The following is a 27,242-nucleotide window of genomic DNA, read 5'->3' as shown; positions in this document are numbered from 1 at the left end:
GCAATCAAGCAGGCTGCTTTGTCCTGGATGGTGTCAAGATTCTTTTTTATTTCTTAAAATAAATTTAGAGTACCCAATTATTATTTTTTCCAATTAAGGGGCAATTTAGCATTGCCAATCCACCTAACCTGCACATCTTTGGGTTGTGGGGGTGAAACTCACGTAGACATGGGGAGAATGTGCAAACTCCACACGGATGTGACCCAGGGCGGGATTCGAACCCAGGTCCTCAGCGCCGCAGTCCCAGTGCTATCCACTGTGCCACATGCCGCCCCTGGTGTCAAGATTCTTGAGTGTTGTTGGAGTTGCATTCATCCAGGCAAATGGAGAGTATTCCATCACACCCCTGACTTGTGCCTTGTTGATGGAGGATAGGTTCTGAAGAAGTCAGAAGGCGAGTTACTTGGCGCATGAATCCTAGCCTCTGACCTGCTCTTGTAGCTACAGTATTTATATGGTTAGTCCAGTTCAGCCTCTGGTCAATGGTTGCCCCAAACGGCCCTTCTACAAGGTTAAAATGCCCCCCTCGTCTTTGCTGCTTCTCAATTCGACCTGTAGATTGGATAGTTGTAATTGAGCAGTAGTTTGGTGCTGATTATTGTTTGGGTCTGCCACTGATCTTAGTTGAGTACGTTTGAAACCAGAAATGGCTGCTTCCCATGGAAATCAGACATGACCAGGAACATCTGATTTCTCCTTGAAGAATTATTTTTAAATATTTTTCTTAAATAGGCAATTAATCTCAACTGAGAACACATCTTTAGTAAGCCAAGCGTGCTATCAAACCAACTGCATGGTCAGCCAAAGAATAAACAGCTATTTTTTGTAGTTGCTGTCGCTGTTAATCTGAGACACTGACTGGGATATAGAACATAGAACAGTACAGCATAGTACAGGCCCTTCGGCCCACGATTTTATGCCGACCAGCGGTAGACAGTTCAGAATACTTTGAAATCTTAGAGCAATTGACAATGCTATCAGGATAAATTTCACAACCTAAACAGTCAAAACAGGGCACTGTATCAGCTAACTTCTAAGGATCTAACCAGAGAATAATTCACAAGGTAATGTGAAGATCCATTCAAATATCGAATGCATAAAGTAATTTCAGCAAAGGAATGCTGGTGGCTTCACTATGTCAAACTCTATTCTTACTTACTTGTGTTAAGGAGTATTAAGGTTTTCATGCATAAGAATTCTTCTTGGGTCACTTGGAGATGAATGAACTCTTGTGAGATTTGCCGCATTGCTATACACAGGTCGTACATTGCAGACTTCTGCATTCGTTGCCTGAAAAAGATAATCATCTAAGTAAACGTCAGATAAAACGTACACAGCGTTCCCAACTCTAGTCATTGCCAGCATTAATTACTTAAAGGAAAAGTAAATCCAAACCATTTTGAGGTAGATAGTGCTCCAGTTGAGATGGCAGCAAAACCTCTGTGCTTCACCTGTACGATGTTCAATTCGTGTGTAAAGGAGCTCTCATGACATTCAGTGACATCAGCTCATTTTAATCATTTCCATTTACTCCCTGTGCTCATTAGCTAGCTGCATATGCAGGGAATATGCCGCAGTAGCTGAGTCGGGTATAGAGAAAATCTAGGACTTTTGAATGGCCTTTGCTTAAATGAAAGTTGTGTTAAACATTTTCAAATTCCAAGACCACTTCAATATGGCAGCACAAAGAAAGAGTAGGTGGAATATTATTTTTGAGCCATAAGCTATGAGAAGTAGCAAAGCAGGGTTATGTTTTTTAACGGAGGGGTTGGCATCAAAATTTGCTCTTATTAGTCTTTCTCTCTCCTGTGCCTTATTCATTTGCTGGAACAGATATTCTGCAGGAAAGCAGTTTAACATTTGGAATTAGATTTTCTGCTTTAGTTTCACCAGTAAACTGGCACAACCTGAACAAGTGGGGGCAGGAAGATTGAGTGCTGAGCTGTTTCACTGGATCTCTGACAGGCAATGTTCTGAAGGATGAATCTGGTACCATGCAATGTTCCCTTGCATTTATGTTTGTTGTGCATAATTTCAGTGTGGTCCCTTTAAGATTACCACATAGCTGTACAGGCATACATCTTAAAGGGAATGTTGCTTGTGCAAAGTCTGTTTATTCTCTGTGCGGAACATTCTGGATTGTTGCAGGACCGTGCATCTTCACAAATTAGGCAGAACTGTGATGCTTGGAGAAAATCTACCCTACAGCCATCCCACAATATCTTGTCACGTATGTCCTGTTTGAAAGGGTGTTTCACTATTGTCATTGTTCAACTTCTGAACCAGCTGATGTGGAATAACTTTCAGACTTTGATACACAGCCTGTCCCAACAGCTCTCAGCCCTTGTACGACATTGTGGTAAGTATCAATATAGGAGTTACCACTTTGGGGTGTTGTTATTACGGGAGGAAGGACTTGAAAGTATTGCTGAGGAGATGGCAAAGCAGTTTTGGCTGGAAGACCAACTCAAACCCTACTGATTTCAGCTATTTATTTATTATCTTACTGCAGATTAATTCTCATACCTAATGTGAAGTGCTAACATTGGTTCAATGGCAAGGTTATAGAGAGTATTCTTGTTTCCTAAGTGCCAGTTATTCATTCTTCCAAATATTGGTGCCATTCTAAATTACTGTAAAATAAAGAGATTATGACTGTCACCTTGGCAACAGGCATTTTCACATATAGGTGTGTGCCTATTAAAGCCTGCTCCACCTTGATGGAATGAAGCTCCATTGGCGAGGGCGGGTCAGGGTGTGAGTAGTGGAGGAGAAAGAAAATATGAAATAATTATTCCACCTGTTGAAGATGAGCAAGATGATCGGTTGTATCAAAATGATGGCCCTTTGATTTCTAAACTCCCTTAGAATGTACCAATTAATAATGGAAGTATTGGATAAGAACAAGAACAAAGAACAGTACAGCACAGGAACAGGCCCTTTGGCCCTCCAAGCCTGCGCGGTCGCATGTCCCATCTAGACCAATCGCCGGGGGGAGCCCGCCGACCGGCGCGGCGCGATTCCCGCCCCCGCCGATTCTCTGGTGTCGGAGAATTCGGGACATGGCGGGGGCGAGATTCACGCCAGCCCCCGGCGATTCTCCGACCCGGCGGGGGGTCGGAGAATCGCGCCCCAGCTCTTCAATATGTAACATGTATGGAAATAAACAGCACCTAGCAGTGTAATCACCATTCAACTAAATTAGTACAACATTTTCAGTGTGTGTAAACACGTATCTACTCACTCATTGAATATCAGATCTGGAGCAAAGTACAGCATTTTTCCTTTGACATGTTTATATGATCTCCATCCCATTGCAAATGCCATCAGGCCCATCCAAGAATACTGAATGAGAGTCATTTGATCATCTATGTGCAAATTCCGGAATCCTGTAAACACACACATAAAGGTTAAAAAGAAATGTCCTCATCATTGGCTTAATAGTAACAAGATTGGCACTGTAATCTGCACAGAACAAAGACTTTATCAAAAGTGTACCAAGTGACTAAATCATCCTGCAATTCCACTTCACTGAGGTTGAAAGTTTTGCATTGATAGATTATTTACCTCCAGTTTAGTTTCCATCGTTTGAAAGGCTGTACTCTCAATATCAAGATTCATGCTTCTTTGATATGCATGACTTCTGCCCACAAGTTGACTTTGCTGCTGCCTCATGTATCTCACCTTATTCTCATTAGAATGATATGGTTAACCTGGACCTTATCAGTAATGCAAGGAGATCTAAATTACCCGTGTCCAGTAATTATGCTACTTACTAATGTAGAATGTTTGGATGAAGCAGAAAGGTGACAGTTTTCAAATTCCTTTCCAACGTTTTTTGAGTAGAACAGTGGCAGGTGGGCTTCCACCTAACTGGGAACTTCCACTGGAAATGACACAGGTATCCCATGCACCTGCCCATCTGTAGAAATGGGTTTCAAATGGCAGGAATATGCCAGAAGACATATTCCCCATCATTGTGCCACCCCAATTTGTATGAGCGTAGGAGATTCTTGCCTGATCCAGTTGGTGTCTTGTGTAGAAATGCAGCAGCAAATTAAAAACTCCATTTTAACTCCCATTCTGCCTGGTTTCTCCCTAGAATCCCACCTGGAGACTTTATAGCCAAATTGGTGGCAATTTTGTAACACAGAATATTTTTGAAAATATTTTGTTTATGTGATGTGGGAAATTAATTTTGTGCCATGTTCTGGTTTGTACCTCATGGATTTCATTGTGTTGAATGTTTAACAATGAATATTTTTTTTCCCCAGTGAACTGGCTAAAGTTTGGAAATAAAACACCTGGAGATAGGAGTATTTTTGTGCTGATAATTTTAAACCTCAGAAGTACTTTGGCAACACGGCGTTGAGGACCTAAGTGCGATCACGGTTCCGGGTCACTGTTCGTGTGTTGTTCACACATTCTCCCCATGTCTGCATTAGTCTCACCCCCACAGCCCAAAGATGTGCAGGGTAGGTGAATTGGCCATGCTAAATTGCCCCTTTATTGGAAAAAATCAATTGGGTTCTCTAACTTTATTTAAAAAAAAAGTACTTTGGCAAATATTGGTGACATTTACTTCATTGCATTGCATCCAGTGGAGGTACTGACAATGATGCCGAGCCGTCAATTGATGAGTGATCAAACGCTTTAACTGACATATGCACTGTCTTCAGTTCAGCTGTGCATATGGAAAATGGTTCGGGATGAGACACTAAAGGATTGAGGATAATGATGCTCTCACCATTGCTCTTAGGCTGAAGGGTAAGTAACAAAAAATGGGTTTACCAGGCATGTGAGATGGTCACAGATGTGACAAATGCATTTCACATAAACACTGCAATTTGAGAAAAGGAATTTTCTGACATCCTACATAAAGTCTGAAGGGTACTTTTTTAAAAAATTACTTTTTCTGAGTTACAAAGCCAGGGCTCAGAGTGTGGGTCAGGGACGAACCCCTAATCCAGCTCCTCGCCTGCTCCAAAAACCAATTCAAATTCAAATTGAATCCAATTCATGGTCCCCACAAGAGGAACGTACCAGATCTGAGCCAAAAGGCTACTACACTTGATCTTAGCCAAAAGGCCGAGAAGCGATTGACCTTTAGGTTTCATGTACCTTTATACATAATGATATATCTGTAGTCTGGATAGTAGTGAACATTCCTTAATGTGATTAAAAACTACAACAAGTCAAAGATATACTGTGATATCTAAGTTGAATTTTCTGAGTACACATGTATGGACATGTTTGGAAGTTACAAATAAAATATCACTAGTCTAGGAGCGGGATTTACTGACCACCCTACCCCGTGTTTTTCGGCGGCGGAGACAGCCTGCCAGGCAGCATGCCAGTAGGATATACTGCTCCCACTGTCGTTGCCGGGAAACCTTGGGACCGGAATTTCCCACCGGTGTAAAGAGCAGGTAAATCACGCCCAAAGTAACTGTAAATGCTTCAAGAACAGGAGAGAACAATATTGGGCAGGATGTTCCGGTCCACCCAGCTGCGTGTTTCTCAACTATGCGCCGTTTTCTGGAGCGGAATTCTATACTCGCACTGCTTGTCGATGAGAATTCCCATTGGAACTTGCTGGCGGGGGCGTGCTGCCAGTGGGAAAATTGAATTGCAATGACCGCACCATGCATGATGGCAGAGACTGTGTGATGCACACTTACATTATTATAATTCATGAACATGGTTGTTGTTAGTGAAGGGAAAAGGTAGCACTTTATAATTGGGAAGGATGTGTAGTCTTCTGGTTCAGAACCTGTACCCAGGATGAGAGACCTCGTGAGCGGGACTCTCCATTCCTGCGGCAGTGTGTCCACGCCGTTGTAAATGCTGTCTCGTTTTACGATGGCGTGAACGGGCTTCTCCCATGTCTAATTCTGGCCCCTACAGGGGGCCAGCACAGCGGTGGAGAGGTTCACGCCGCTCCAGCTACAGATCCCGGCGCGAACCTGCCTGGTGGCTTTAGCCCCGTGAGCTGCTGGTCAGATAAAGGTGGGAGTGGGGGTCAGGTGCCTCCCTTTTGGGCACCTTGTGCAAATACAATGCACAGTTTTGTCTCTCCATGTCCACTCTCCTCCCTTTCCCTGTCCCCTAGCACCGTCACTAGCGCCCATCAACTTGGCCTGGGAGAGATGCCCCTGAATTTGGGGCATCCATGCTTTCTCTTTCTCTTAGGCCTCTGGTGGCCACTGATCCTGGTGTGCCACAGAGCTGTTGGCCTCTGCATGGCTGACATCTATATGAGATGGGAGTTGCTCTTGGAGACAGAGCCTCATACTCCTTAAAAGACTGTCATTGAAAAATTAAAAAGGCCAAAAGGTGGGCTCTCCCTATAATCTATACTGGGATGCAGGAGGCCCACCCTCAGTGTATAATCCAGCATTATGGCCCAGAATGTTTTCTCTTATATTCAATGTGAATGTTATCGTTATACAGAAGGTGCTTGTACTGTTTTCTGCAAGTGAACATAAAAAACATTAAAGGCACATGCAGTGGAGAGGAGATCTTAGTGGAGTAGAGTATACAGAGAGGGAAGGTCTCCCATGAAGGTTCCCACTGCTACTGCTGAGGTGCTAGCATCCACATTCCATGATTGATACCTTAAATGCACCAGAAGACAGAATGCAGACAACTATGCGGAGTGATTGTGTTGCAGTTCAATAGCCTACACTTGACTAAATCTTCCTCATCCAAGTTTACTGCTGTTCTTACGTCCCTTCCGTGGTGATGCCTGTGTTGAAAGAAACATTTTGCAACATGCAGCAATCAACATTTTTTTTTAACTTTCTCTGAGGTATATCGTAAAAACCTCCAAACAAACGAAGTATTGCTTGAACAGGCCAATTATTTGTTTTATTCATAGCTTCTCCATGTGCATATCCGTAATTCTGCTTTCCTGGGACTAGAGGACACGTACAGGCACAGGAAACCCTTTCATTCTTCTCGTGTTTTATTTCACCTTAATTCACATCCAATTAATTACTGTGAAATTATTTGAGTAAACACAGCAACCATTTTGCGCACAGAAGGATCAAACTAATGGCAGTGAGATATATAAGCAGTCAACATGCTTCTGGTGGTGTTAATTGAAAGAAGAATTTGACGAGACCAACTCCATGTTGTAGGAAGAGTGCCATGGAGCATTTACCATTAACGGAAATGGTACATTTAATTATAGTCCAAGTACAGCACCCTCCACAACTTGGCACTACCTCTCTGCATTGTGCATTGGAATATAAATACTTATTCAGAGGTGAGTGGTATTTACTGAAATAAGTTGACACACAAGGTATCATGTGGCTTTACAGCAGCACATACTTTGAAAGCAGTACAATGGACACCCAAAAAAAGTCATCTGTAGAAAAATGAACACTAACTGACTGTTCCAAATAATTTATAATTTGATGGATGCAAACTGCTCCTTAAAATCAAGTTCGCAAGTAAATTAAAAACTATGAACAACTATAGATGCACCAAATCTATTTACAACATAAAACATTGGATACACAGTCAGTGCAAGTAGGAATGAGAAATTAAACATGACAGGAGATCACTTTACCCAGCCTGTATTAGTGGCTGAGAAACCTCACAATCTCCTGGATTGAACAGTTGAGCATCACTTTGAATGTGTAGTGCTGAGTAGTGGGAGCAGGAAGAGCAGCAGCAGCAGTAAATAGAGTCAGAGACAGGCCCCAGAGTACACAGGGTACAAAGGGGAGTGACAGCCGCAGTAAATAGAGTGGGAAACAGGGTCCCGGACTCACAGGTCTCAGGGTTGAGCGACAGGAGCAGTAATAAATAGAGTGAGAGACAGGGCCCTGAACACAGGGAGCAGAGTTGAGCGACAGCAGCAAAAAATTGAGTCAGAGACAGGTGCCCTGGAAACACAGGCCACAGATTTGAGCGACTGCAGTAATAAACAGAGTGGAAACAGGGCCACGGACACGCAAGGTTGAGCATTGGCAGCAATAAATAGAGTGGGAGGCACAGACCCGGGCACACAGGGCGTACAGTTGAGTAGTTGCAGCAATAAATAGAGTAAGACACAGGGCCCCGGGCACACAGGGCGCAGTGTTGAGCAACAACAGCGGTAATAAATAGAGTGGGAGTCAGGGCTCCGGACACACAGGGCGCAGATTTGAACGGCAGCAGCAGTAATATATAGAGTCGGAGACAGGGCCCCGGACACACAGGGCGCAGATTTGAACGGCAGCAGCAGTAATATATAGAGTCGGAGACAGGGCCCCGGACACACAGGGCGCAGAGTTGAGCAACAACAGCAGCAATAAATAGGTTGGGAGACAGGGCCCCGGACACACAGGGCGCCGAGTTGAGCAACAGCGGCAGTAATAAATAGAGCCCCAGACACACGCGGCGCAGCGTTGAGCGACTACAGCAGCAATAAATAGAGTGCCAGACAGAGACCCGGACACACAGGGCGCAGAGTTGAGCAACAGCAGCAGCACAAAATAGAGTCGGAGACAGGGCCCCAGAAACACAGGGAGCAGAAATAAGTGACAGCAGCAGTAATAAATAGAGTGGGAGATAGGGCCCGGACGCACAGGACAGTGTTGAGCGACAGCAGCAGTAATAAATTGAGTTCGAGACAGGGCCCCAGGCTCACAGGGCACAGAGTTGAGCGAACGTAGCAATAAATAGAGGGGGAGATAGAGCCCCGGACACACAGGGCGCAGGGTTGAGGGAAAGCAGTATTAATAATAATAACAGTAATAATCTTTGATTGTCACAAGTATGAAGTCACTGCGAAAAGCCCCTGGTCGCCACATTCCAGTGCCTTTTCGGGAAAGCTAGTACGGGAATTGAACCCGCGCTGCTGGTATTGTTCAGCATTACAAACCAGCTGTCTAGCCCCCTGAGATAAAGCAGCGTGGTAAACCACTGTTACTGTGTTATATATATTGTGGTAAACCACTGTTACTGTATTATATATTTTGTGGTAAACCACTATTACTGTATTATATATATTGTGGTAAACCACTGTTACTGTATTGTATATATTGTTTGTTGTCTCTGCTGGCTCCGTCTGTGGCTCCTCCCCTCAGGCTCTGTATAAAGGTGGCCGACCTCTGGCCCTGCCCCAGTTCGGGATCAGTTGCCAGCAGGTTCTCGTTTAGCTCATTAAAGCCACAGTAACTAGAGTGGGAAACAGGGCCCGGACACACAGGGCACAGTGTTGAGCAATAACAGCAGTAATAAATAGAGTGGGAGTCAGGGCTCCGGGCACACAGGGAACAGAGTTGAGCAATAACAGCAGTAACAAATACAGTGGGAGTCAGGGCTCCGGGCACACTGGGAGCAGAGTTGAGCGACAACAGTAATAAACAGAGTGGTAGTCAGGTCCCCAGAGACATAGGCGCAGAGTTGAGTGACAGCAGCGGTAATAAATAGAGTCAGAGACAGGACCCCGGACACACAGGGCGCAGTGTCAAGCAACAACAGCAGTAATAAATAGAGTGGGAGTCAGGGCTACGGGCACACAGGGCGCTGAGTTAAGTGACAGCAGTAATAAAGAGAGTCGGAAACAGGGCCCCGGACATACAGGGAGCTGAGCTGAGCGACAGCAGCAGCAATAAATAGTCCCCCAGACACACACGGCGCAGCGTTGACCGACTACAGCAGCAATAAATAGAGTGCCAGACAGAGCTCCGGACACACAGGGCGCAGAGTTGAGCGACAGCAGCAGCAATAAATAGAGTCGGAGACAGAGCCCCGGACACATAGGGTGCAGAGTTGAGGGAATGCAGTAATAATAATAATAATAGTAATAATCTTTCATTGTCATAAGTATGAAGTTACTGTGAAAAGCCCCTGGTCGCCACATTCCAGTGCCTGTTCGGGTAAGCTAGTACGGGAATTGAACCCGCACTGCTGGCATTGTTCAGCATTACAAACCAGCTGTCTAGCCCCCTGAGATAAACCAACGTGGTAAACACTTACTGTATTATATATATTGTGGTAAACCACTGTTACTGTATTGTATATATTGTTTGTTGTCTCTGCTGGCTCCGTCTGAGGATCCTCCCCTCAGGCTCTGTATAAAAGTGGCCGACCTCTGGCCCTGCCCCAGTGCGGGTTCAGTTGCCAGGAGGTTCTCGTTTAGCTCATTAAAGCCACAGTTGTGTTCCACAACTCGTCATTGTGATAATTGATGGCACATCAAGCAGCCCTTGCTAAAGCAACCCTTAAATAGAGGGTCGTTACGGCCGCTCGGCTCATCCCGGTCCGAGAATCGCCGGGGGGGGGTGGGGGATGGGAGGAGAGCCCTGTAGAGTGGCCCCTGGCTGGCGCAGTGCTGACTGCCGGCAGTGGAGATTCTCTGGCCCGGCCCTGGGCTAAGAGAATCCCGCATCCCAATCTCCGCCCCCGCACCAAGCTCGATTTCGGCGCGGGGGCTGGAAGAATACCGGCCACAGGGAGCAGAGTTGAGCGACAGCAGCAGTAATAAATAGAGCACCAGAGACACAAGGCGCAGCGTTGAGTGACTACAACAGCAATAAATAGAGAGCCAGACAGAGCTCCGACACACAGGGCGCAGAGTTGAGCGACAGCAGCAGCAATAAATAGAGTGCCAGACAGGGCCCCAGAAACATAGGGAGCAGAAATAAGCGACAGCAGCAGTAGTAAATAGAGTGGGAGATAGGGCCCGGACGCACAGGACAGTGTTGAGCGACAGCAGCAGTAATAAATTGAGTTTGAGACAGGGCCCCAGGCACACAGGGCGCAGAGTTGAGCCACAGCAGCAGCAATAAATAGAGGGGGAGACAGGGCCCCAGACACACAAGTTGCAGCGTTGAGGGAATGCAGTAATAATAATAATAATAGTAATAATCTTTTAATGTCACAAGTATGAAGTAACTGTGAAAAGCCCCTGGTCGCCACATTCCAGCGCCTGTTCGGGTAAGCTAGTACGGGAATTGAACCCGCGCAATATGTAGAGAGGGACTCAGGGCCCCGGAAGCACAGGACGCAGAGTTGAGTGACAGCAGCAATAAATAGAGTGGGGACAGGGCCCAGGCACACAGGGAGCAGAGTTGAACAGTTGCAGCAATAAGTAGAATGGGAGACAGGGCCCAGACACACAGGGTGCAGAGTTGAGCGACAGCAGCAGTAATAAATAGAGTCGGAGACAGAGCTCCAGACACAGAGGGTGCAGAGTTGAGCTACAGCAGTATTAAATAGAGTGGAAAACAGGGCCCAGGATACACGGCGCACCATTGAGCATTTGCAGCAGTAAATAGGGCGGGAGGTACAGACCCGGGCATACAGGGCGTACAGTTGAGCAGTTGCAGCAATAAATAGAGTGGCAGACAGGACCCCGGGGACACAGGGTGTCGATTTGAGCGACAGCAGCAGTAATACATGGAGTCGGAGACAGAGCTCCAGACACAGAGGGTGCAGAGTTGAGCAACAGCAGCAGCAGTAAATAGATTGGGAGACAGGGCCCAGACACACAAGGCGTAGATTTGAACAGCACCAGCAGTAATCGAGTCAGGGACAGGGCTACGGACACACAGGGAGCAGAGTTGAGCAACAGCAGCAAAAAATCGAGTCAGAGACAGGGCCCTGAAACACAGGGCACAGAGTTGAGGGAATGCAGCAATAAATAGAGTGGAAACAGGGCCACGGACACGCAGAGTTGAGCATTTTCAGCAATAAATAGAGTGGGACTCAGGGCCCCGGACACACAGGCAGCAGAGTTGAGGGAAAGCAGTAATATTAATAATAATAGTAATAATCTTTTATTGTCACAAGTAAGAAGTTCCTGTGAAAAGCCCCTAGTCGCCACATTCCGGCGCCTGTTCGGGTAAGCTGGTACGGGAATTGAACCCGCGCTGCGGCCATTGTTCAGCATTACAAACCAGCTGTCTAGCTCACTGAGCTAAACCAGCCCTTGCTAAAGCTGCCCTTAAATCGAGCGGGAGACAGAGCCCTGAACACACAGGGCGCAGAGTTGAGCGAACAAAGGAATAAATAGAGTGGGAGCCAGGACTCCGGGCACACAGGGCGCAGAGTTGAGCGACATCAGCAATATATAGAGTGGTAAACAGGGCCCAGGATACACAGGGTGCAGCGCAGAGCATTTTCAGCAATAGAGTGGGAGGCACAGACCCGGACACACAGGGCATACAGTTGAGCAGTTGCAGCAATAAATAAAGTGGGACACAGGGCCCCGGGCACACAGGGCGCAGTGTTGAGCAACAACAGCAGTAATAAATAGAGTCGGAGACAGGGCCCCGGACACACAGGGCGCAGTATTGAGCAGCAGCAGCAGTAATAAATAGAGTGGGAGACAGGGCCCCGGACACACAGAGTCCAGAGTTGAGTGAATGCAGCAATAATAATAATAGTAATAATCTTTTATTGTCACAAGTATGAACATACTCTGAAAAGCCCCTGGTCGCCACATTCCGGCACCTGAACCCACGCTGCGGGCATTGTTCTGCATTACAAACCAGCTGTCTAGCCCACTGAGCTAAACAAGCCCTTGCTAAAGCAGCCCTTAAATCGAGTGGGAGACAGGGCCCTGAACACACACGGCGCAGAGTTAAGCGAATGCAGTATTAAATAGAGTGGAAGACAGGGCCCAGGATACACAGGGCGCAGCGTTGAGCATTTGCAGCAATAAATAGAGTGGGAGGCACAGACCCGGGCACACAGGGTGTACAGTTGAGCAGTTGCAGCAATAAATAGAGTGGGAGGCTGGACCCCGGACACATGGTGTAGATTTGAGCGACAGCAGCAGTAATAAATAGAGTTGGAGACGGAGCCCCAGATACAGAGGGTGCAGAGTTAAGCAACAACAGCAGCAATAAATAGATTGGGAGACATGGCCCCGGACACACAGGGTGCAGAGTTGAGGGAATGCAGCAATAATAATAGTAAGAATCTTTTATTGTCACAAGTATGAACTTACTCTGAAAAGCCGCTAGTCGCCACATTCCGGCACCTGAACCCGCGCTGCTGGCATTGTTCTGTATTACAAACCAGCTGTCTAGCCCACTGAGCTAAACTAGCCCTTGCTAAAGCAGCCCTTAAATCGAGTGGGAGACAGGGCCCTGAACACACACGGCGCAGAGTTGAGCGAATGCAGTAATAAATAGAGTGGGAGAAAAGGCCCCGGGTCCGCAGGGCGCAGATTTGAGACACAGCAGCAATAATAAATAGAGTGGGAGTCAGGGCTCCGGGCACACTGGGAGCAGAGTTGAGCGACAACAGTAATAAACAGAGTGGTATTCAGGTCCCCAGAGACATAGGCGCAGAGTTGAGCGACAGCAGCAGTAATAAATAGAGTCAGAGACAGGACCTCGGACACACAGGGCGCAGCGTCAAGCAACAACAGCAGTCATAAATAGAGTGGGAGTCAGGGCTACGTGCACACAGGGCGCAGAGTTGAGCGACAGCAGTAATAAATAGAGTCAGAGACAGGGCCCCAGACACTCAGGCTGGGATTCTCCAATAATGTGGCTATGTCCCCACGCCCGCCATGGCGCAGTGTTGAGCAACAACCGCAGTAATAAATAGAGTGGGAGTCAGGGCTACGGGCACACAGGGCGCAGAGTTGAGCGACAGCAGTGATAAAGAAAGTCGGAGACAGGGCCCCGGACACACAGGGAGCTGAGCTGAGCAACAGCAGCAGTAATAAATAGAGCACCAGAGACACAAGCCGCAGCGTTGAGCGACTACAACAGCAATAAATAGAGAGCCAGACAGAGCTCCGGACACACAGGGCGCAGAGTTGAGCGACAGCAGCAGCAATAAATAGAGTGCCAGACAGGGCCCCAGAAACATAGGGAGCAGAAATAAGCGACAGCAGCAGTAGTAAATAGAGTGGGAGATAGGGCCCGGACGCACAGGACAGTGTTGAGCGACAGCAGCAGTAATAAATTGAGTTTGAGACAGGGCCCCAGGCACACAGGGCGCAGAGTTGAGCCACAGCAGCAGCAATAAATAGAGGGGGAGACAGGGCCCCAGACACACAAGTTGCAGCGTTGAGGGAATGCAGTAATAATAATAATAATAGTAATAATCTTTTAATGTCACAAGTATGAAGTAACTGTGAAAAGCCCCTGGTCGCCACATTCCAGCGCCTGTTCGGGTAAGCTAGTACGGGAATTGAACCCGCACTGCTGGCAATGTTCAGCATTACAGACCGTCTGTCTAGCCCACTGAGCTAAAGCAGCGTGGTAAACCACTGTTACTGTGTTATATATATTGTGGTAAACCACTGTTACTGTATTGTATATATTGTTTGTTGTCTCTGCTGGCTCCGTCTGAGGCTCCTCCCCTCAGGCTCTGTATAAAGGTGGCTGACCTCTGGCCCTGCCCCAGTGCGGGTTCAGTTGCCAGCAGGTTCTCGTTTAGCTCATTAGAGCCACAGTTGTGTTCCACAACTCGTCATTGTGATAATTGGTGGCACATCAAGCAGCCCTTGCTAAAGCAACCCTTAAATAGCGGGTTGTTACGGCCGCTCGGCTCATCCCGGTCCGAGAATCGCCGGGGCGGTGGGGGAGGAGAGCCCCGTAGAGTGGCCCCTGGCTGGCGCAGTGCTGACTGCCGGCAGTGGCGATTCTCTGGCCCGGCCCTGGGCTAAGAGAATCCCGCATCCCAATCTCCGCCCCCGCACCAAGCTCGATTTCGGCGCGTGGGCTGGAAGAATACCGGCCACAGGGAGCAGAGTTGAGCGACAGCAGCAGCAATATGTAGAGAGGGATTCAGGGCCCCGGAAGCACAGGACGCAGAGTTGAGTGACAGCAGCAATAAATGGAGTGGGGACAGGGCCCAGGCACACAGGGAGCAGAGTTGAACAGTTGCAGCAATAAGTAGAATGGGAGACAGGGCCCAGACACACAGGGTGCAGAGTTGAGCGACAGCAGCAGTAATAAATAGAGTCGGAGACAGAGCTCCAGACACAGAGGGTGCAGAGTTGAGCTACAGCAGTATTAAATAGAGTGGAAAACAGGGCCCAGGATACACGGTGCACCGTTGAGCATTTGCAGCAGTAAATAGGGCGGGAGGTACAGACCCGGGCATACAGGGCGTACAGTTGAGCAGTTGCAGCAATAAATAGAGTGGCAGACAGGACCCCGGGGACACAGGGTGTCGATTTGAGCGACAGCAGCAGTAATACATAGAGTCGGAGACAGAGCTCCAGACACAGAGGGTGCAGAGTTGAGCAACAGCAGCAGCAGTAAATAGATTGGGAGACAGGGCCCAGGCACACAAGGCGTAGATTTGAACAGCACCAGCAATAATCGAGTCAGGGACAGGGCTACGGACACACAGGGAGCAGAGTTGAGCAACAGCAGCAAAAAATCGAGTCAGAGACAGGGCCCTGAAACACAGGGCACAGAGTTGAGGGAATGCAGCAATAAATAGAGTGGAAACAGGGCCACGGACACGCAGAGTTGAGCATTTTCAGCAATAAATAGAGTGGGACTCAGGGCCCCGGACACACAGGCAGCAGAGTTGAGGGAAAGCAGTAATATTAATAATAATAGTAATAATCTTTTATTGTCACAAGTAAGAAGTTCCTGTGAAAAGCCCCTAGTCGCCACATTCCGGCGCCTGTTCGGGTAAGCTGGTACGGGAATTGAACCCGCGCTGCGGGCATTGTTCAGCATTACAAACCAGCTGTCTAGCTCACTGAGCTAAACCAGCCCTTGCTAAAGCTGCCCTTAAATCGAGCGGGAGACAGAGCCCTGAACACACAGGGCGCAGAGTTGAGCGAACAAAGGAATAAATAGAGTGGGAGCCAGGACTCCGGGCACACAGGGCGCAGAGTTGAGCGACATCAGCAATATATAGAGTGGGAAACAGGGCCCAGGATACACAGGGTGCAGCGCAGAGCATTTTCAGCAATAGAGTGGGAGGCACAGACCCGGACACACAGGGCATACAGTTGAGCAGTTGCAGCAATAAATAAAGTGGGACACAGGGCCCCGGGCACACAGGGCGCAGTGTTGAGCAACAACAGCAGTAATAAATAGAGTGGGAGTCAGGGCTCCGGACACACAGGGCGTAGATTTGAACGGCAGCAACAGTAATGAATAGAGTCGGAGACAGGGCCCCGGACACACAGGGCGCAGTATTGAGCAGCAGCAGCAGTAATAAATAGAGTGGGAGACAGGGCCCCGGACACACAGGGTGCAGAGTTGAGTGAATGCAGCAATAATAATAATAGTAATAATCTTTTATTGTCACAAGTATGAACATACTCTGAAAAGCCCCTGGTCGCCACATTCCGGCACCTGAACCCACGCTGCTGGCATTGTTCTGCATTACAAACCAGCTGTCTAGCCCACTGAGCTAAACTAGCCCTTGCTAAAGCAGCCCTTAAATCGAGTGGGAGACAGGGCCCTGAACACACACGGCGCAGAGTTGAGCGAATGCAGTATTAAATAGAGTGGAAGACAGGGCCCAGGATACACAGGGCGCAGCGTTGAGCATTGGCAGCAATAAATAGAGTGGGAGGCACAGACCCGGGCACACAGGGCGTACAGTTGAGCAGTTGCAGCAATAAATAGAGTGGGAGACTGGACCCCGGACACACGGTGTAGATTTGAGCGACAGCAGCAGTAATAAATAGAGTCGGAGACGGAGCCCCAGATACAGAGGGTGCAGAGTTAAGCAACAACAGCAGTAATAAATAGAGTGGGAAACAGGGCCTCGGACACACAGAGCGCAGCATTGAGCAACAACAGCAGTAATAAATACAGAGGATCTCAGGGTTCCGGGCACACAGGGAGCAGAGTTGAGCGACAGCAGCAGTAATAAATAGAGTGGGAGACAGGGCCCAGGACACACTGGGCGCAGAGCTGAGGGAATGCAGCAATAATAATAATAGTAACAATCCTTTATTATCACAAGTATGAACTTACGCTGAAAAGCCCTTAGTCACCACAGTCGTGCACCTGAACCCGCGCTGCTGGCATTGTTCAGCATTACAAACCAGCTGTCTAGCTCACTGAGCGAAAGAAGCCCTTGCTAAAGCAGCCCTTAAATCGAGTGGGAGACAGGGCCCTGAACACACACGGCGCAGAGTTGAGCAAATGCAGTAATAAATAGAGTGGGAGAAAAGGCCCCGGGCCCACAGGGCGCAGAGTTGAGACACAGCAACACTAATAACTAGAGTGGGAAACAGGGCCCCGGACACACAGGGCGCAGTGTTGAGCAATAACAGCAGTAATAAATAGAGTGTGAGTCAGGGCTCCGGGCACACAGGGAGCAGAGTTGAGTAATAACGGCAGTAACAAATAGAGTGGGAGTCAGGGCTCCGGGCACACAGGGAGCAGAGTTGAGCGACAACAGTAATAAACAGAGGTCCCCAGAGACATAGGCGCAGTGTTGAGCGACAGCAGCAGTAATAAATAGCGTCAGAGACAGGACACCGGACAAACAGGGCGCAGCATCAAGCAACAACAGCAGTAATAAATAAAGTGGGAGTCAGGGCTACGGGCACACAGGGCGCAGAGTTGAGCGACAGCAGTAATAAATTGAGTCAGAGACAGGCCCCCAGACACTCAGGCTGGGATTCTCCAATAATGCGGCTATGTCCGCACGCCCGCCATGGCGCAGCGTTGAGCAACAACAGAGTGGAAAACAGGGCCCAGGATACACGGCGCACCGTTGAGCATTTGAAGCAGTAAATAGAGCGGGAGGCACAGAACCGGGCATACAGGGCGTACAGTTGAGCAGTTGCAGCAATAAATAGAGTGGCAGACAGGACCCCGGGGACACAGGGTGTCGATTTGAGCGACAGCAGCAGTAATACATAGAGTCGGAGACAGAGCTCCAGACACAGAGGGTGCAGAGTTGAGCAACAGCAGCAGCAGTAAATAGATTGGGAGACAGGGCCCAGGCACACAAGGCGTAGATTTGAACAGCACCAGCAATAATCGAGTCAGGGACAGGGCTACGGACACACAGGGAGCAGAGTTGAGCAACAGCAGCAAAAAATCGAGTCAGAGACAGGGCCCTGAAACACAGGGCACAGAGTTGAGGGAATGCAGCAATAAATAGAGTGGAAACAGGGCCACGGACACGCAGAGTTGAGCATTTTCAGCAATAAATAGAGTGGGACTCAGGGCCCCGGACACACAGGCAGCAGAGTTGAGGGAAAGCAGTAATATTAATAATAATAGTAATAATCTTTTATTGTCACAAGTAAGAAGTTCCTGTGAAAAGCCCCTAGTCGCCACATTCCGGCGCCTGTTCGGGTAAGCTGGTACGGGAATTGAACCCGCGCTGCGGGCATTGTTCAGCATTACAAACCAGCTGTCTAGCTCACTGAGCTAAACCAGCCCTTGCTAAAGCTGCCCTTAAATCGAGCGGGAGACAGAGCCCTGAACACACAGGGCGCAGAGTTGAGCGAACAAAGGAATAAATAGAGTGGGAGCCAGGACTCCGGGCACACAGGGCGCAGAGTTGAGCGACATCAGCAATATATAGAGTGGGAAACAGGGCCCAGGATACACAGGGTGCAGCGCAGAGCATTTTCAGCAATAGAGTGGGAGGCACAGACCCGGGCACACAGGGCGTACAGTTGAGCAGTTGCAGCAATAAATAGAGTGGGAGACTGGACCCCGGACACACGGTGTAGATTTGAGCGACAGCAGCAGTAATAAATAGAGTCGGAGACGGAGCCCCAGATACAGAGGGTGCAGAGTTAAGCAACAACAGCAGTAATAAATAGAGTGGGAAACAGGGCCTCGGACACACAGAGCGCAGCATTGAGCAACAACAGCAGTAATAAATACAGAGGATCTCAGGGTTCCGGGCACACAGGGAGCAGAGTTGAGCGACAGCAGCAGTAATAAATAGAGTGGGAGACAGGGCCCAGGACACACTGGGCGCAGAGCTGAGGGAATGCAGCAATAATAATAATAGTAACAATCCTTTATTATCACAAGTATGAACTTACGCTGAAAAGCCCTTAGTCACCACAGTCGTGCACCTGAACCCGCGCTGCTGGCATTGTTCAGCATTACAAACCAGCTGTCTAGCTCACTGAGCGAAAGAAGCCCTTGCTAAAGCAGCCCTTAAATCGAGTGGGAGACAGGGCCCTGAACACACACGGCGCAGAGTTGAGCAAATGCAGTAATAAATAGAGTGGGAGAAAAGGCCCCGGGCCCACAGGGCGCAGAGTTGAGACACAGCAACACTAATAACTAGAGTGGGAAACAGGGCCCCGGACACACAGGGCGCAGTGTTGAGCAATAACAGCAGTAATAAATAGAGTGTGAGTCAGGGCTCCGGGCACACAGGGAGCAGAGTTGAGTAATAACGGCAGTAACAAATAGAGTGGGAGTCAGGGCTCCGGGCACACAGGGAGCAGAGTTGAGCGACAACAGTAATAAACAGAGGTCCCCAGAGACATAGGCGCAGTGTTGAGCGACAGCAGCAGTAATAAATAGCGTCAGAGACAGGACACCGGACAAACAGGGCGCAGCATCAAGCAACAACAGCAGTAATAAATAAAGTGGGAGTCAGGGCTACGGGCACACAGGGCGCAGAGTTGAGCGACAGCAGTAATAAATTGAGTCAGAGACAGGCCCCCAGACACTCAGGCTGGGATTCTCCAATAATGCGGCTATGTCCGCACGCCCGCCATGGCGCAGCGTTGAGCAACAACAGAGTGGAAAACAGGGCCCAGGATACACGGCGCACCGTTGAGCATTTGAAGCAGTAAATAGAGCGGGAGGCACAGAACCGGGCATACAGGGCGTACAGTTGAGCAGTTGCAGCAATAAATAGAGTGGCAGACAGGACCCCGGGGACACAGGGTGTCGATTTGAGCGACAGCAGCAGTAATACATAGAGTCGGAGACAGAGCTCCAGACACAGAGGGTGCAGAGTTGAGCAACAGCAGCAGCAGTAAATAGATTGGGAGACAGGGCCCAGGCACACAAGGCGTAGATTTGAACAGCACCAGCAATAATCGAGTCAGGGACAGGGCTACGGACACACAGGGAGCAGAGTTGAGCAACAGCAGCAAAAAATCGAGTCAGAGACAGGGCCCTGAAACACAGGGCACAGAGTTGAGGGAATGCAGCAATAAATAGAGTGGAAACAGGGCCACGGACACGCAGAGTTGAGCATTTTCAGCAATAAATAGAGTGGGACTCAGGGCCCCGGACACACAGGCAGCAGAGTTGAGGGAAAGCAGTAATATTAATAATAATAGTAATAATCTTTTATTGTCACAAGTAAGAAGTTCCTGTGAAAAGCCCCTAGTCGCCACATTCCGGCGCCTGTTCGGGTAAGCTGGTACGGGAATTGAACCCGCGCTGCGGGCATTGTTCAGCATTACAAACCAGCTGTCTAGCTCACTGAGCTAAACCAGCCCTTGCTAAAGCTGCCCTTAAATCGAGCGGGAGACAGAGCCCTGAACACACAGGGCGCAGAGTTGAGCGAACAAAGGAATAAATAGAGTGGGAGCCAGGACTCCGGGCACACAGGGCGCAGAGTTGAGCGACATCAGCAATATATAGAGTGGGAAACAGGGCCCAGGATACACAGGGTGCAGCGCAGAGCATTTTCAGCAATAGAGTGGGAGGCACAGACCCGGACACACAGGGCATACAGTTGAGCAGTTGCAGCAATAAATAAAGTGGGACACAGGGCCCCGGGCACACAGGGCGCAGTGTTGAGCAACAACAGCAGTAATAAATAGAGTGGGAGTCAGGGCTCCGGACACACAGGGCGTAGATTTGAACGGCAGCAACAGTAATGAATAGAGTCGGAGACAGGGCCCCGGACACACAGGGCGCAGTATTGAGCAGCAGCAGCAGTAATAAATAGAGTGGGAGACAGGGCCCCGGACACACAGGGTGCAGAGTTGAGTGAATGCAGCAATAATAATAATAGTAATAATCTTTTATTGTCACAAGTATGAACATACTCTGAAAAGCCCCTGGTCGCCACATTCCGGCACCTGAACCCACGCTGCTGGCATTGTTCTGCATTACAAACCAGCTGTCTAGCCCACTGAGCTAAACTAGCCCTTGCTAAAGCAGCCCTTAAATCGAGTGGGAGACAGGGCCCTGAACACACACGGCGCAGAGTTGAGCGAATGCAGTATTAAATAGAGTGGAAGACAGGGCCCAGGATACACAGGGCGCAGCGTTGAGCATTGGCAGCAATAAATAGAGTGGGAGGCACAGACCCGGGCACACAGGGCGTACAGTTGAGCAGTTGCAGCAATAAATAGAGTGGGAGACTGGACCCCGGACACACGGTGTAGATTTGAGCGACAGCAGCAGTAATAAATAGAGTCGGAGACGGAGCCCCAGATACAGAGGGTGCAGAGTTAAGCAACAACAGCAGTAATAAATAGAGTGGGAAACAGGGCCTCGGACACACAGAGCGCAGCATTGAGCAACAACAGCAGTAATAAATACAGAGGATCTCAGGGTTCCGGGCACACAGGGAGCAGAGTTGAGCGACAGCAGCAGTAATAAATAGAGTGGGAGACAGGGCCCAGGACACACTGGGCGCAGAGCTGAGGGAATGCAGCAATAATAATAATAGTAACAATCCTTTATTATCACAAGTATGAACTTACGCTGAAAAGCCCTTAGTCACCACAGTCGTGCACCTGAACCCGCGCTGCTGGCATTGTTCAGCATTACAAACCAGCTGTCTAGCTCACTGAGCGAAAGAAGCCCTTGCTAAAGCAGCCCTTAAATCGAGTGGGAGACAGGGCCCTGAACACACACGGCGCAGAGTTGAGCAAATGCAGTAATAAATAGAGTGGGAGAAAAGGCCCCGGGCCCACAGGGCGCAGAGTTGAGACACAGCAACACTAATAACTAGAGTGGGAAACAGGGCCCCGGACACACAGGGCGCAGTGTTGAGCAATAACAGCAGTAATAAATAGAGTGTGAGTCAGGGCTCCGGGCACACAGGGAGCAGAGTTGAGTAATAACGGCAGTAACAAATAGAGTGGGAGTCAGGGCTCCGGGCACACAGGGAGCAGAGTTGAGCGACAACAGTAATAAACAGAGGTCCCCAGAGACATAGGCGCAGTGTTGAGCGACAGCAGCAGTAATAAATAGCGTCAGAGACAGGACACCGGACAAACAGGGCGCAGCATCAAGCAACAACAGCAGTAATAAATAAAGTGGGAGTCAGGGCTACGGGCACACAGGGCGCAGAGTTGAGCGACAGCAGTAATAAATTGAGTCAGAGACAGGCCCCCAGACACTCAGGCTGGGATTCTCCAATAATGCGGCTATGTCCGCACGCCCGCCATGGCGCAGCGTTGAGCAACAACAGAGTGGAAAACAGGGCCCAGGATACACGGCGCACCGTTGAGCATTTGAAGCAGTAAATAGAGCGGGAGGCACAGAACCGGGCACACACGGCGTACAGTTGAGCAGTTGCAGTAATAAAGAGAGTCGGAGACAGGGCTCCGGACACACAGGGAGCCGAGTTGAGTGACAGCAGCAGTAATAATTAGAGTCGGAGACAGGGTCCCAGAGACACACGGCGCAGCGTTGAGCGACTACAGCAGCAATAAATAATGTGCCAGATAGAGCCCCGGACACACAGGGCTCAGAGTTGAGCGACAGCAGGAACACAAAATAGAGTGGGAGACAGGGTCTGGACGCACAGGACAGAGTTGAGCGACAGCAGCAGTAATAAATTGAGTTGGAGACAGGGCCTCAGGCACATAGGGTGCATAGTTGAGCGAACGCAGCAATAAATAGAGGGGGAGACAGAGCCCCGGACACACAGGGCGCAGAGTTGAGGGAATGCAGTAATAATAATAATAATAGTAATAATCTTTTATTGTCACAAGTATGAAGTCACTGTGAAAAGCCCCTGGTCGCCACATTCCGGCGCCTGTTTGGGTAAGCTAGTACCGGAATTGAACCCGCGCTGCTGGCATTGTTCAGCATTACAAACCGTCTGTCTAGCCTACTGAGCTAAAGCAGCGTGGTAAACCACTGTTACTGTGTTATATATATTGTGGTAAACCACTGTTACTATATTATATATATTGTGGTAAACCACTGTTACTGTATTGTATATATTGTTTGTTGTCTCTGCTGGCTCCGTCTGAGGATCCTCCCCTCAGGCTTTGTATAAAGGTGGCCGACCTCTGGCCCTGCCCCAGTTCGGGATCAGTTGCCAGCAGGTTCTCGTTTAGCTCATTAAAGCCACAGTTTTGTTCCACAACTCGTCTTTGTGATAATTGATGGCACATCAAGCAGCCCTTGCTAAAGCAACCCTTAAATAGAGGGTCGTTACGGCCACTTGGCTCATCCCAGTCCAAGAATCGCCGGGGGGAGCCCTGTATAGTGGCCCCCGGCCGGTGCCGTGCCGACTGCCGGCAGCGGCGATTCTCTGGCCCGGCCCCGGTCTGAGAGAAACCCGCCCCCCATTCTCCGCCCCCTCACCGAGCTCAGTTTCGGCGCGGGGGCTGGAAGAATCCCGGCCACAGCAAGCAGAGTTGAGCGACAGCAGCAGCAATAAATAGAGTGGGACTCAGGGCCCCGGAAGCACAGGACGCAGAGTTGAGCAACAGCAGCAATAAATAGAGTGGGTGACAGGGCCCAGACACACAGGGAGCAGAGTTGGACAGTTGCAGCAATAAGTAGAGGGGGGGACAGGGCGCGCACACACAAGGTGCAGAGTTGAGCGACAGCAGCAGTAATAAATAGAGTGGGAGACTGGGCGCAGCATTGAGCAACAGCAGCCGTAATAAATAGAGTGGGAAACAGGGCCCCGGACACAGAGGGCGCAGCATTGAGCATTTGCAGCAATAAATAGAGTGGGAGGCACAGCCCCTGACGCACAGGCGCAGAGATGAGCAACAACAACGGCAATAAATAGATTGGGAGATAGGGCCCCGTACACAAAGGGTGCAGAGTTGAGCGACAGCAGCAGTAATATATACAGTCGGAGACAGGCCCCGTACACACAGGGCGCAGAGTTGAGCGTCAGCAGCAGTAATAAATACAGTCGGAGACAGGGCCCCGTACACACAGGGCGCAGAGTTGAGCATCAGCAGCAGTAATATATAGTCGGAGACAGGCCCCGTACACGCAGGGCGCAGAGTTGAGTGACAGCAGCAGTAATATATACAGTCGGAGACAGGGCCCAGACACACAGGGCGCAGAGTTGAGCGACAGCAGTAATAAATAGAGTCAGAGACAGGGCCCCAGACACTCAGGCTGGGATTCTCCAATAATGGGGCTATGTCCCCACTCCCGCCATGGCGCAGCGTTGAGCAACAACAGCAGTAATAAATAGAGTGGGAGAGGGCAGCACGGTGACGCAGTGGTTAGCATTGTTGCCTACGGCGCAGAGTCCCCGGCTTCGAATCCCACCCCTGGGTCACTGTCCGTGTGGAGTTTGCACATTCTCCCCGTGTCTGCGTGGGTTTCGCCCCCACAAACCAAAAGATGTGCAGAATAGGTGGATTGGCCACTCTAAATTGCCCCTTAATTGGAAAAAATAATTGGGTACTCTAAATTAAAAATAAATAAATAAATAAATAGAGTGGAAGTCAGGGCTCCGGGCACACAGGGCGCAGCATTGAGCAACAACAGCCGTAATAAATCGAGTGGGAAATAGGGCCCAGAACCACAAGGAGCAGATTTGAGTGACAGCAGCAGTAATAATTGGAGTCGGAGACAGGGCCCCAGACACACAGAGCGCAGCATTGAGCAACAACAGTAATAATAAATCGAGTGGGAAACAGGGCCCCGGGCACACAGGCGCAGAGTTGAGCAACAGCAGCAGCAATAAATAGAATGGGCCCCGGACACACAGGGTGCAGCATTGAGCAACAGCAGCAATAATAAATAGAGTGGGAGACAGGGCCCTGGACACACAGGGTGTGGTAGCAGCTGATTGATGTGTAGCTGGAGATTGTATATTTTAGTCATGAGTTTAATTCTGTTCAGTCAACTAATAGTCCAATAAATAAAGAGACAGCAGTGCACCTCAAACCATTAGGTGCATAAATGCAAAAAATGAAAATCGCTTATTGTCACAAGTAGGCTTCAAATGAAGTTACTGTGAAAAGCCCCTAGTCGCCACATTCCGGCGCCTGTTCGGGGAGGCTGGTACGGGAATTGAACCGTGCTGCTGGCCTGCCTTGGTCTGCTTTAAAAGCCAGCTCTTTAGCCCTGTGCTAAGCCAGCCCCTATACCTGTTCCATGTGGAAACTCCAGGAAAATATTTCTGTCCTGGACAACCAGACATGTAGTACGTGCTGTCAGATTTAGGAGCTTATGCAGCAGTTCATATCACAATGGTGCATCTGTGAAGTTATGAGCAATCAGGGGCTAGTTTAGTACAGTGGGAAAAACAGCTGGCTTATAGTGCAGAACAAGGCCAGCAGCGCGGGGTCAACTCCCGTACCGGCCTCCCCGAACATGCGCGGAATGTGGCAACTAGGGGCTTTTCACAGTAACTTCATTGAAGCCTACTTGTGACAATAAGCGATTATTATTATGTGAACATCACCTTTCTGGGTCTGCTCATATGGTAGCTTAAAGGTGTGTAGACAGAGAGGGAACGGTGTCCATCAGCAGGCAGTCAAGAAGCAGGGCGGTAGTGCAGGAATCTTTGGAGTCCATCTCACCAAACTAGAATTCAACTCTAATTTCACAGGTGAAAGTGATGGTTCTTGTCATGATATTCAGGTAAACATCATGGCACAAACATACATACATACTGATGGACAGATCAACGGACCAATCAACACACACAAAACACCACAGCCAATCACAGGCAAGAGCATACACACAACAAAACAGGGAACACGACACTTCCCGGGCATTCCAGCAGGAGACAGCTCAGGGCACAGAGCTCACAGCAAGCCACTCAGACATCCACCATGTGCTGAGTGCCACTCCAAGATAGTATTAGGAATAGGTCCACAGATTCAAGGGTTATGATCGAACCTCAGTAACCAGTTTACCACTGTAAATAAATGTTAGTAATAAAACTGAATTGTACCATTCGCAACCGTGTTGGTTCGTCTGTGTAGCAGAGTACCCAACACATCATAGTACCAGGAGTAACTGTGGGACCTACCTACGAATCCGCCGGAATCTGCCATCCTGCGCCATGGACACCGTCAGCACGCCGCAGCTGCCACAAGTCGCTGGAAACCTCGGCATCAATTGGAAGCTGTTCAAACAGTGCTTACAGCTCTTCCTGGGAGCCAACGAAAAGGAGAGCGCTTCGAACACCAGAAAGATCGCCATCCTCCGCTCCACGGCAGGTCAACACGCCATCCATGTCTACAACTCCCTGGTGTTCGCGGAAGGTGAGGACAAGACCAAGTACAAGACGGTCCTTCTCAAACTCGACCAGGACTTCAACATCGAGGTCAACGAGAGTTTTGAGAAGTATCTCTTCCAGCAGCACCTGCAGGGTAAGGATGAGCCCTTTCAATCCTTCCTTACGCACCTCTGTATCCTCGCGCAGTCGTGCGGTTACGACACCACCTCCGATTCAATGATTCGGGACCAGATTGTTTTTGGGGTCACCTCAGGCACCCTACGCCAGCAGCTCTTAAAAAATGAAGGCCTCACCCTAGCCTCCGCAATCGAAGCCTGTGTCCTTCATGAAAAGGCGACTAGCCGCTACTCCCAATTTCAAGCGGCCGAATCGGCGCGGCAGGGGCCCTACGCGGCCGGATCGGCGAGGCAGGCGTCCTACGAGGCCGAACGGGTCCAGGAGATCGAGTTCCTCCCGGCCCGGACGAGGGCGGACATTTCGCGCGCTTTCCGGGGCCTCCCGCGTTTGTGCGCGGCAAAAAAGACGTTGACACAGTGGGACGTGATGCGCAGGCGTGCTCGACGCAAGACCGAACTGCGCATACGCGGTGGCGCATGAACGCCATGACGCCACGACGTGCGGCAACTGCGGAGCCGCACGTTTAAAGCGGCAATGTCCGGCAAGAAACCGACAATGCCTCCGCTGTGGCAAGATGGGCCACTACGCTGCCTGCTGTCGAGCAGGTCAACCTGCCAATGTTCCCCAATTCCGACAACCTCGCAGGGACGTGCGGACCATTCAGCCTCCTTACTACGAGTCGTGCCCAGACGATATCCAGACCAGTGACACAGACGACCGGGACGCCTTCCGTGTTGCGGTCATTGATGGGAACCGGATGTCTCCAGCCAGGACCCACTAGCCATTGCAAGTGAACACTGTCAATCCGGGTGATGAATGGTGTG

General features: G+C 49.4%; 1 protein-coding gene and 1 non-coding gene across 5 annotated transcripts in view; both read right to left on the bottom strand.

Moving 5' to 3' along the window:
• LOC140391661 (progesterone receptor-like) overlaps positions 1 to 27,242 on the bottom strand; it is a 645,027-nt gene that overhangs the window by 30,857 nt on the left and 586,928 nt on the right. For all 4 annotated transcript variants that reach the window (XM_072476373.1, XM_072476371.1, XM_072476374.1 and 1 more), the window contains 2 exons: positions 3,245 to 3,389; positions 1,160 to 1,290 (listed from right to left, as the gene is read on the bottom strand). In XM_072476373.1, the coding sequence (XP_072332474.1) occupies positions 1,160 to 1,290; positions 3,245 to 3,389 (276 nt within the window). The remainder of the gene's footprint in view (positions 1 to 1,159; positions 1,291 to 3,244; positions 3,390 to 27,242) is intronic.
• LOC140392199 (U2 spliceosomal RNA) lies at positions 4,908 to 5,100 on the bottom strand. Its single transcript, XR_011935266.1, has one exon. It is a non-coding gene; the product is annotated as a U2 spliceosomal RNA (small nuclear RNA).

This window comes from Scyliorhinus torazame, chromosome 15 (genome assembly GCF_047496885.1).
Source record: "Scyliorhinus torazame isolate Kashiwa2021f chromosome 15, sScyTor2.1, whole genome shotgun sequence".
Taxonomy (NCBI): domain Eukaryota; kingdom Metazoa; phylum Chordata; class Chondrichthyes; order Carcharhiniformes; family Scyliorhinidae; genus Scyliorhinus; species Scyliorhinus torazame.
This window is presented reverse-complemented; position numbering and strand designations above follow the sequence as displayed.